Source organism: Elephas maximus, chromosome X, assembly GCF_024166365.1.
Source record: "Elephas maximus indicus isolate mEleMax1 chromosome X, mEleMax1 primary haplotype, whole genome shotgun sequence".
NCBI classification, from domain to species: domain Eukaryota; kingdom Metazoa; phylum Chordata; class Mammalia; order Proboscidea; family Elephantidae; genus Elephas; species Elephas maximus.
Window position 1 is genome coordinate 133882524 of NC_064846.1, and position 12002 is coordinate 133894525.

The following is a 12002-nucleotide window of genomic DNA, read 5'->3' on the forward strand; positions in this document are numbered from 1 at the left end:
TACAGGCAAGAGAATAATTGTGGCCATTTTTTGCTAATAGTCAGCCACAAGGAGTAACTAAAACAGTACAGACTGATTAGCATCTCAAAGATTTGTAATAAAAGGAAAATAGGAAACAATGTGGTACTGGTAATTGGTAGGTGAAATGAACATACTTTCTTTCCTAAAAGGTTCCCAAACGATGCCAACAAACATGCCTCCACCTCGTAAACTACCTCAGCGCTCTTGGGCAGCATCCATCCCTACCATCCTCACTCACAGTGCCTTGAACATTTTACTGCTGCCCTCTCCAACACCAGGCCTCGTACCTGGCCTGGCAGGTAGTTACCTTTGTTCTCCACTTGAGAGATTCCTTGGATCAGTCATCATGAGACGACATCTTCAAAGAATTATTCAACAAGAAACGGTATGTCTAGCAAGTGACCTCGTAAGTGGTGATTTTCAAAGGCAGAGTGCTAAGTTGTCCTGCAGAGTAGGAGCTGAAACTAAAGTGATACTCCCTCCTCCCCTTTAACCAGTTTGTTAGAATTAACTTTTCACCCTGTTCAAACTGAGCTCTACTCTTTTCTTTTCCATTCTTACATTAGCATTTGTACAATCTATAGCTTGCTGTGCTGTGGCTTCCATGTTATGTGGCTAACATGGACATGGAGATAGATCACCGTGATATCACAGAACAAGTGCAGCCAGGATCTGGGCTTGGAGAGGGTAGCATATGAGTAACTATTTGCCCTCTGGAATGCTTTGCAGGCAGGCTGACTTTGAATCTGAGTCTCCATTGGAATACAGTTATTTATGGTCACAAGAGTGGAAACTGCTTTTTAAATACTTGGATTTGTTTAAAACCCTTATAGAAAAAGACTTCTAATCCATCCTGTTGTGATGCTTGTAAGAGATAGTTCCAAGGACTGATTGAGAGCACCAGTTCTAGAGTCAGGCTGCCTGGCTTGTAGCCAGGCTGTACCACCTGCTAGTACAAGCTTGGTAATAGTAGGTAATAGTATCTACCTAGCTGATATCATTGTGGGAATTTGAGATACTTCATGTAAATCCCTTAGCATAATGCCTTGATATTCAATACATATTATTTTTAATTATTATTGATATATGTTTGTGTTAATGTAGTTAGAAAGGTAAATGTCTGAAATATCTATCCCAAGGTTGGCATCAAGCCATCTTAGCAACCTTTATATTCAGATTTGAAAAAAAAAAGTTTTAAAATATGTTGAATAAATTAGCATTTAAAAGGGTAATTAGCAGACCTGTAATCTATCCTCGCCTCTGCCACTTACAGGTCATGTAAGCCTTCAGCTCTCTGAACCTCGTTTTGCTCATCTTCATAATCAACATATTAATTTAGGACAGGGGTCAGTATACTATGGCCCTGCCTGCCACGTGTTTTTGTAAATAAAGTTGTATTGGACCACAGTCATGCCCATCATTTACATATTATCTGTCTACTTTTGTGCTAGAACAATATCGTTGAGAAACCATAGGGCTCATGTAAAATATTTACTATGTGACCCTTTAGAGAAAACGTTTGCCAATCCCTGGCCTATAGAGTAAGGGCCCAATCCGGATGTGGCATTTTGTAATTATACTCTTATTCTTTTTTTCCACTGTGCCGTTTTTTAAAAACTTTTTAGTGTGGAAAATTTTAGAAATATACAAAAGTAGAATATAATGTTCTCATCACCCACCTTCAACAGCTAACTCAGAGCAATTCATCTGTATCTCCTCCCTCCAGATTGTTTCACAGCAAATCCCAGACAGCATATCATTTCATTCATAAAAATGTTAGTATTTATCACTAAAAAGTACAAACTCTTAAAAAAATAACCACCGTACCATTAGCATAACTAAAAAAGCAACAGCTTCTTTATCATCAGCTGCCTAGTCGGTGTAAGATTTCCTCAGTTATCTGATTTGTTACAATCTAAAGCAGAATCCATATAAGTTATTTTAAGTCCCTTTTAAACAATAAGGAACCTTGGTGGCACAGCGGTTAAGCGCTTGGCTGCTAACCTAAATGTTGGTAGTTTGAACCCATCAGCTCCTCCATGGGAGGAAGGTGTGGCGGTCTGCTTCCTTAAAGATTTACAGCCTTGGAAACCCTATGGGGCGGTTCTACTCTGTCCTACAAGGTTGCTATGAATCCACTCAGGGGCAGTGGGTGGAGTTTTAAACAGGAGGTTCCCCCTCTTTTCCTTTCCTTTCTCCTTATACATCTTATTTGTTGAAAAAAACCATGTCATTTATCCTGTAGTGTTCTCAGTCCGGATTTTGCTGATTGTATCCTGTTAGAATCATTTAACATGTTCTTTCGGCTCCCATATTTCCTATAATATTGATCAATCCTCTGGGCCTAACTACTGAATTCAGGTTCAAGTTCATTGTTGTTTTGCAAGAATACTTTAGTGTTATGTTTTTCCATCAAGAGGCACGTAATGTCTGGTTGTGATAATGTTAGTAGTTGTCGATACTCAATACCTAGATGTCTTGAAACAGGTATCTGCTTATTTGTTTTCCTCTTGAAACAATCCCCTTAGTAACATTTTCATTTCTTCTTTGTCATACATGTTAATTTCATGCATCCTTCTTGTTTTCCAGCTACAGCTAATAAATTCCAATGAACCAGGAGTGATCATGTTTAAGACTGATGCACTGAAATGCAGAGTAGCCCTTAGTCCCAAAACCAACCAAACACTTCAGCTAAAAGTGACCCCTGAAAATGCAGGACAGTGGAAACCTGATGAACTTCAAGTTTTGGAGAAATTCTTTGAGACAAGAGTATGTATTTAATAATGCATAATTTTAATATAATTAATGAAACAGAAGAGTCAAGGTAGGATGAAGAGTAATTTACTTTATTTATCTCTATAGGTTGCAGGACCACCATTTAAAGCCAATACTTTGATAGCTTTCACCAAGCTGTTAGGAGCGCCTACACACATCCTCAGAGACTGTGTGCATATTATGAAACTAGAGCTGGTAAGTTACAGAGAAAGCCATACTTTTATAGAATTATCTATTTGAGGAGGTTGGAGTTGGTAGGAGCAATGTTTATTGGTTTTCATCCACTTACTTTCTTCCATTTTTCTCTTAAATTCTTAACTTTTTAATTTATTTATCTTTGAATGGTAACCCAATTCTGTTGTATCTTTTGAGTTTCCAGTAAGATGATACTGAGAAAAATGTTCTCAGCCATCCCTGTCCAGCCAGTTCCCCTCCCCAGAGGCAACTAGAGTTACAATATCTTGTCTATTTTTCCAAAAATGGTCCATTCATAAAAGCAAACACATGTATCTCTCCTACATACTTTTTTTTAAATGAAATACCATTATACACATCCCATTTTGTACTTTTTTCCATTTTTTATTATGTATATATATGTGTAAGTACTCAAGAGTGAGACATACCTATGTTCTCACCACAGAGCTAAAGAAAACAACATTTCTGTTATTATTTGAAGCCACTCGTATGTCCTTTCCTGATTGTATTCCCATTCTTTACACCCAGGAGGAATTTTATGTCTATCATTCCCTTGCTTTTCTTTATAATTTTACCACATATGTAAATTTCTTCAGCAATATCAGCAATATCTTGCTTAAGTTTTTCAAATTTTGAATTTTAGATAGATAGTACCACACCAAATTCTTTTAGGATTTGCTCTTTTTTTTTTTAATTCATTATCATGTCTGAAAGGCTCCTCCTATCTGTATTTCACTGTTCTATAGCATTCCATGTGGGCTGGGTATAGCATTCCATAGGGCCGCTATGAGTCAGAATTGACTCGAGGACAACAGGTTTGGTTTTTGATTTTTATAGCATTCCATATCACAACCATTATCTTCTCCTATATTAAAATTTTTACATGTTATATCTAATTCTCTCAACCCTATGAATGAGTACTGATTTCAGCCCAGTCTTAAAGAAATAACGAGCCTAAGGCACAGAAAAGTTAAGTATGTGAAATTTGATTAGATTAATGTGGTTAAGAACTTGGCTGCTAACCAAAAGTTCGACAGTTCGAATTCACCAGCCTCTCCTTAGAAACTCTAGAGGGCAGTTCTGCTCTGTCCTATAGGGTCACCATGAGTCAGAATTGACTCGAGGGCAATAGGTTTGGTTTGGTTTTGTACGAATTTACAGTTCTACCAGAAATGAAAGATTTCCTTTTTTCCAATCTTTAGCAGCAATTGGTATTGCCAAACTTTTTTTTTTTTTTTAATCTTTTCACATTAAAGTCTTTAGCCCACCTGTACTTCTTGTGTATAGTGTAGGGTAGGGCATCTTCCCCCCCCCTTCTCTCTCTCTCATGTGAATAACCAGTTGTCATAGCAATATTTATATAATCACCCTTTCTCCAGATCTGCAATGCTATATCTGTCATATATCAAATTTCCATATTTACATGGTTATTCTGTTCCATTGATCTGCCTTCTTGCCTTGTGTCATCGCCACACTTAATTATTGTAGCTTCATAATAAGTCTTTCTCTGTCATAGGGCAAGGTCTTGTACATCTTTTCTCAGCTTTATTCCTGAATTCTTTATTTTTTTGTTGGTATTGTAAATGATATCTTTTCTGAATTACATTTTCTAATTCTTTGATGCTGATGTATACAAATGTAATGAAATTCCTCTCTAGCAACCTTGCTGAACTTTCTTAATCATTTTATCATTTAATACGATGTTTTCTGGAGGTTTTTGGTAGATACCATCAGATTAAGGAAGTGTCCTCTTCCTAGCTTAAAATTTTGATAACAAATAAGTGTCCGGTTTTATCAGTGCTTTTTCTGCATTAATTGAGATAATTGTGTGGGCTTCTCCGTTTTCCTTATTAACATGGCTGATTGTATAGATGAATAAGGTTTTCTCTGTTTTTGCTAGCATTAGGTTTTGTTGTAAGTGGCAGCAAGCCCAAGATACCCATAGCTTAAACAAGATAGAAGTTTGTTTTTCTCTCATGTCAAAGCCCCAGGGTAGGGGATCCAGGATAATATTTTGAGCCACAATGTTAAGGACCTAAGCTCTTTCTCTCCTGTTACCCTAACACATAATTACTTCTAGTCTCAAATTCAGCCCGTGGTTCAAGATGAACCACTCAGCATTCTAGATAATAGGAAGGAAAAGAGGGAGAAGGACCTATCTCTTCTCCTTTAGGGGAACTTGCATGCCGTACTTCCACTTACATCTTTTTGGCCAGGATGTGGACACATCTAGCTGGAAGAGAGTCTAGAACTGTAGTTCTTTATTCAGACCTCCCATGTGCCCCACTAAAAATCAAGGGGCTCAACATTTGGCTTCTGATCTGATAGGTTATAGGGAACATTGTTTATGTCAAAAGAAACCTATTCAGGTTTTTAAAGGAAGAAATGTTTTTATGGTTATAAAAGCACTAGTGGATATAATTTTAAATCATTAACACATTTGGCTAGTTTGGGGAAGAAGTTGGAAATGAGACTGGAAGTCTAGATTGACTCCAGTGAAGAAGGGCATTGAATGCCAGGTATAGGTGTTGGTCCTTAGTTGAGGGGGGCAGTGTTTGTCACTGACTGTCACTGAACATTGTGAGCTAGATCAGAATCATGGTCTGAGATATGTGTCTGGCACTGGTGTAAGGATGGGCTGGGAGTGGGAGCACTAGCATCAGTGAAAATTCAGAGGCAGGGATAGATGTCAGAGACACTGGAAGCAAAATCATTGGCCTTGGGAACTAATTAGGTGGGAAGGAAGGAAGGAGAACATATTACATAAATCTAGTTGACTTTTCACTTAGTAACTTCATGTATACATTTCTTTTGAGAAAATGCAGTTTACCAATTTTATGTTCTGTTAATAATTAGGTATAGAATAAAATTCTAACCTGTCAGAATCCTATACTAGAATATAATTTTAAATGTTCATATGACTTTATCATGATTTGTTTTGCTAAAACAGTTCCCTGACCAGGCAACACAGCTAAAATGGAATGTTCAGTTTTGCCTGACGATCCCACCCAGCGCACCACCGATAGCACCTCCTGGGACGCCTGCTGTGGTGCTGAAATCCAAAATGCTTTTTTTTGTAAGTAGCACCTGGTATCTGTGTGTGCAGAGCTCCTGGGTGAAAAGCGTTATAAGGATGATAGAGCAACTTTTAGATGACTGCATAAATTATCTATTATTTTCAAATATAGGCCTAGATTCCTTAATTACCAGTTTAGACTTCATGTAATCCTGGTTCCTTTGGTGATAACAAGTTTATTGAACTAAGTAATCGTGTGACACAGTTGCATCTTAACCATGATAATAATTTGGTTGTTTGCCACTTCTCTGTCTTATTTAATTTTCTTTCGCTTGGTGTATCTTAACCTGAAATGATAAGTAAACGATAGTGCCTTTGATAAATTCAGATAGATGTTTTATTTTCTCACTGTTTTTCTTCTTTTTGTGTGTTTTGTGTGTCTGCAGCTCCAACTCACTCAGAAAACATCAGTCCCTCCCCAAGAACCTGTTAGTATTATAGTTCCGATCATTTATGACATGGCTTCAGGCACAACCCAGCAGGCAGACATCCCCAGACAGCAGAACTCTTCTGTTGCTGCCCCCATGATGGTCAGCAACATTCTGAAGAGGTTTGCAGAGATGAATCCACCACGACAAGGTACATGACCAGTAGATGCTATTTTATTGCATATATGTTATCAAGATTCTTTTGAGAGACACCCCCTTCTCCCCTCTTCTCCCTCTCTACCCACCCACCCCCTATCTTAGTAATAGAACTCTGGCTGCTGTGACCCTCTTAATGTCTGCCTGTCGCTTTCTTCCTTTCTCATTCGTTCTTCTGTTTTGTCCATTTCTCTGCTGCCTGGACTTTTTTTTGTTAGTGATTTACTATTGGGACTGACCCAGTTGCTAATGCCAGAAGCTTGTATTTATAGCATACGTTGCCATGAAGCCCTAGATTAGGATGATAAAAATTTTCCATGGCTGTGAATTCCTGCCCTACTATCGATACCTGCCACTCTGTACATCACAAAGTTGAAATGCATGTTAATTTCTCATATTTCATGGTTCAATCATGAATAGAATAATATTAAAAGTTCTGTATCTTCTAAATGTTTTGTGAAGAATAAAAATTGATACAAATGGCATCGTTGCTTTTTGGGCTTCTTATATAAGTGTCAGGCGGGTGCAAGTGAACTTTTCACCAAGTGCACAATGAAGCTCTCAAACTGAACATTTTTGAGGAAACCAGAAAGTTTCTGGAAAAACAAACAAGGTCCCTTCAATACTGAAGTAGCATATGCTTAACATGTAACTCTTGGCAGTGCTAAATTTTGGTTACCAAGTATAAAGCTCAGCAAAGAGAACTTTTCCATTTTGTTTATTTCTAATGTTAAGAAAATTAAATTTGAATTTTGTTTATTTCCAATATTAAGGAAGATCCTATATATCTTTCTGTTTAGAATAGTTTGACAAAATAATTATGTTTTGAAATGAGGGAAAGTTGTTCTCTAAAACATTTCTAGTTACTACAATGTCAAAATTTTACTAGAAACAGCAATCAGGAGAAGTCTGATTTTTAGCTGTTTGTTTCCCCATATTGTATACATAGGCGAGTTTCCATTTAATCATAGTCTACAAGGAATACACTGGGCAGTAGAGAAGGGGATGCTGCTTTTGTTGTAATGCTTCTTCCACTTCTTACAGTTTTCTGCTTTCATCCTTTGACTTATCTCTTCTATCAGCTAAAAAATAGATCCTCCAGAGTCAAAGTTTAAAGCGATCCGAATTGTCAGAGTAGCAGTCCAATAGAACTTTGATAATAAACACCATTCTGTCATAAGCAGATGATCACCATAATGATGTCTCGGTGTAATTTAAAATTAAAAGGCAAGAATATTTTGATCCTGTTGGGATTAAGCAAGTATTTCAACCTAGCAGTAATGAAAATACATTTTCTAAACAGAGAGAAAAGGAAAGATATAATTTCTTCTTTTACTTAAGAAATTGTTGAACTATTTGAGAAGTGATTTTCTTTTTATTTTTACCTTAGGCTGGGCAAACCTTTGGGTTTCATTTTCTTCCTGTGCCTTAATTTTCCTGTGATTGGCGAGAAGGTAGCAATAACTTACATGGTGTCATTGTACATCCTTACCTTTGCCAGAAGGCCATTATTCACATGAGGTCTTCAGTTCTTCTCTCACTTTTAGCCACTGTGTTGTTCGGCACGCTCTAGTGAAGGGATCCAGCTTTTGGTTTACACTATTTACAATTGGTTTTGTTAATAATATTTAAATATTTGTGATATTTATAAGGAGTGAGAGGCAGGGTGTTTGGTTTCTTTGAGCACCGGGGGAATTGAGAGGATGAATCATCAGCACCCCCAGACAAATCTTGTGTTTGGATTGTTGGTGTGCCATACTTCACCCGCCTTCCTCTCCTCCCAAACCCATCACCTCCCCCTCCCCATGAAGTGCTTTTAAGAAAAATCACTTTACATTTTTATGTAATTGACTTTAATGTTGAATGCCAGAAGTTGACCACGTCCTTGAAATTTGGGGAAAAATTTCAATAGCTGTCAAAGACCTGCACTGTCCAATATGACGGCCACTAGCCATAAAACAAAAAAACCCGTTGCTGTTGAGTCGATTCTGACTCACAGCGACCCTCTAGGACAGAGCAGAACTGCCCCATACGGTTTCCAGGGAGCAGCTGGTGGATTCGAACTGCAGACCGTTTTGGCTAGCAGCCTGAGCTCTTAACCACTGTGCCACCATTTAAGTTTAAATAAATTAAAATTAAATTTAAAATTTAGTTCCTCGGTCATACTAGCTAAATTACAAGTGCCCAGGACCCACAGCACAAGTATAGAACATTTCCCACATCTGTTGGACGGTGCTGGCATGACATTTTCATCTAGCCTTTAATGAACGGTATGAGGCCACCACCAAGGATACAACTAACGCACAAATATAAACAAGATCTTTTTGTTAGATTCAAAATGCGTAAGCAAGTTGTTGGTAGACTTAAAGCCCAACTTCCAGAGGCTTATCCAGTGTTGCAGTGTTTCTATAGAGAAGCTCTAGGCATATCTTCTTAAATTCAAAAACTGGGAGTTGCCAAAATTTTCTCCTGAGGAAAGAACAAAACCCAAACCAAATATCGTCTGATAACACCAAAGCTTAAGCTGCTATAATATGGGCAATTAGTCTTTTATTTGGATCTTTAAAGTTCTTATTAATTTTGAATTTAGTTACCCCTTCCCCACCGGCGTGTTGACATCATCTTTCCTGATACTGCGGATAGCTAATGACCATTTTTCTCTGTTGCAGGTGAATGCACAATATTTGCAGCTGTTCGTGATTTAATGGCTAATCTTACACTGCCCCCTGGTGGGCGTCCATAAACACTATTGTTTTTAAACCAGGAAGGCTGACAAATGAGACAAAACAACAACAACAAAAAAAAATTATGAACTCAGCCTTCAGTTTAAAAAAGAAAATGGACTTTTTGACTTTAAGAGTTAAAAATTCTAAACTGGCAAAAAATTTCAGGGTGCAGTTCTTTTCAGCAAAAACCATCAATCTTTTGTATAGTTAACTTGTATAGTGTGTTTAAATGGGACACATTTCCGACTAGGTGTCCACTTGCCAGTAATAGATTTAATATTCTGTTTTATACTATAAAGTTATGAAAATGCCAAACTTGTTTATTTAATTGTTTTCTCATGTTTTGGGTGTAATAGTCCTTTTTTGTTTTGTTTTTTTAAGGAAGGTCTGTCATTTTTGAATACTGTAAAACTGTGATAAACTTTATATTGAAGCTGTATTTTAATATGACCGCTTTGAATCCTTACATGGAAATGTTCTGGGAATTGTTATAAACAGATCCCAAAGAAACAATATTTAATAAAACTAGGTTAAAACAAAACAAAACAAAACAAAAACAATGACACTCACTCGTGTGTGTATAAGCTCTATAGACTTTTCAGGGCCTCCCTTCATCTTTCACCTGGTGGGGCCAATAATTCTAACAATTCATGTCTGAAATTTGACCAAAAACATCTGCTCCTTTATTTCAAGGTTAATTTATTTTCTTCAGACATTCCTAACCTAACTGATGGTTGACATTTAGCACCTTGGTGGTCTTTTCAGTGTAGGATTTGGGTGACAAGGAGAGAATCTAGTCTTTGAAGGGACAGTAAGTGGTTCCTGTTGATCAAGGATCTCAAATAATGCAGTCATTCGCATCTGTTGAGGGTGTGGGAACTTTTCTGTTAGGCGAATTTTGTTTATAAGATACTTCTGCCTACAGCGTTAATTAGGAAACCAAGAATTTTAATGCTTTACCCTTGCGTGAAATTTCTGTAATGTTTCCTTATCTCCGTAACTTCTCTCCCTCACCCCCCACCAAAATTGGGCTTGTTCTAAACAGTCTCAAGTTAATTCCTTGTCAACAAAAAGAACGTCTTGCTTGGAAAAGGCCCGGCCCGGTCCTCTCGTTCTGAAGACTCCAAAATCCAGTGCTCAGTCTGTGCCTGTCCAGGGTCAAGTGGGCTTTCTGGTACTGACACATCTCAGCAGGGTTTCTTTTTGGAGCGCTTTGCTTTCCTCCCAGTTAGTAAGGGACTGTTTAAGTTTCAAAGGATGCGATCCAAAACAAAGGTCTTCTGGGGATTTGACATTGTTGGGAAAGCTTTAAAAATGATAATAACATGCTGGTCCCTGTAATACTGATTCTCCATTAAATTTTAGATGGTTTGTCTAATTCCACTTTAAGACAATTTAATTGAGCATCTCACTGCAGCTATATCATGTCCGTTCTGAATCTTGCTCGATGCTTTATTTTCGGTCAGAGTTGAGGCCTTCTTTGCTTTTCTTCTGTGTCTCACTTCTGCCTTCATCTCCTGTTTCTCAGCCAACTCTGTCACTGTTCAGGAGCTGGTGACTAAACTTCTATCCTTCCTTTAACTTGCCTTGTATCCTTCTGTTTTCCCCTCTTCTTACAATGGTAATAACATCAGTTTGACAATCTAAAATGTCTTTATCAAGGATCAGCCCTTTTCTATTCAGCGCTGAATCCTTTCTTTCATGTAGAAATCTACATATATATACAAGAAGTGTATTTTTATCTGCAGGATAATATTGTTTCACATAATTTTATTAGTAAACTTTTGAGGTATTTTCCGTTTTAAGTGTGATTTTGAAATGTTAATTGCATTTTTAAACATGATGCATTCAATGATAACTCATCTCTGAATGCATTGTAAAAATCAAAAGATAGGATTCAGTGAACAGAATTTGCCCTTGGTGCTTATTGAAAGTAAACCCATAAATTTGAATTTTGATATTATGCTTGGTACTTGGAATTGGTGTGTACTTTATTAAAGCTTGGAAACATTTAGCATTTGAATCTTAGATTTCATCACAAAACCACGCCTTTTGCCTCTTTCATTATCCAGGTTCAACCAAAGGGGTTCAATGCCCGTAGTTATTTTTCCTAATATGTAGGTTGGGTCTTAACTTTAAGGTGTTTTCAATGTGACTTTAGTACTATCAGTAATAAATAAAATTTATGCAAGTTTCAGAGAACTACCAACTCTCTTAATTTTGATGCTTTGGAGAGTAGTCTGGTTTAGTACCAGTTTAACCTTGAAACGGGAAATTGGTCCTGATTTGCCAACTTTCTTTCCCCATCTGCTTAAATGCCGTTTCAGATTGTGTAGAAGTACTTGCAGAATTAGCAGAGAAGAAGGTGAGAACTTTAACAGATTGTATCCATTGGAGGCTATTAATAAGGGCTGAACCTTACCTTTGAAAATTCTGAGTGAGCTAAGTGCAAGGATAAACTAAAATTTTGCATTTATATGTCTACTATTACTTCACTGTGTTGCAGTTAACACAATAACCAGTTCAGCCACAGGATACTAACAATCTTTTAGTCATTCTTTGGACCATGGTTAATTTGATAACTTCAAGAAGTATAATTTTGCTATTCTGAATTCTGATCCAATT

At 37.2% G+C, this 12002-nt stretch overlaps 1 protein-coding gene across 2 annotated transcripts in view; it reads left to right on the forward strand.

Moving 5' to 3' along the window:
* MED14 (mediator complex subunit 14) overlaps window positions 1-11945 on the forward strand; it is a 79904-nt gene extending 67959 nt beyond the window's left edge. For both annotated transcript variants that reach the window (XM_049871342.1, XM_049871343.1), the window contains 6 exons: window positions 171-406; window positions 2611-2790; window positions 2884-2991; window positions 5942-6067; window positions 6454-6646; window positions 9321-11945. In XM_049871342.1, the coding sequence (XP_049727299.1) occupies window positions 171-406; window positions 2611-2790; window positions 2884-2991; window positions 5942-6067; window positions 6454-6646; window positions 9321-9394 (917 nt within the window). In that variant the 3' untranslated portion in view covers window positions 9395-11945. The remainder of the gene's footprint in view (window positions 1-170; window positions 407-2610; window positions 2791-2883; window positions 2992-5941; window positions 6068-6453; window positions 6647-9320) is intronic.
* Window positions 11946-12002: the final 57 nt, after the last annotated feature.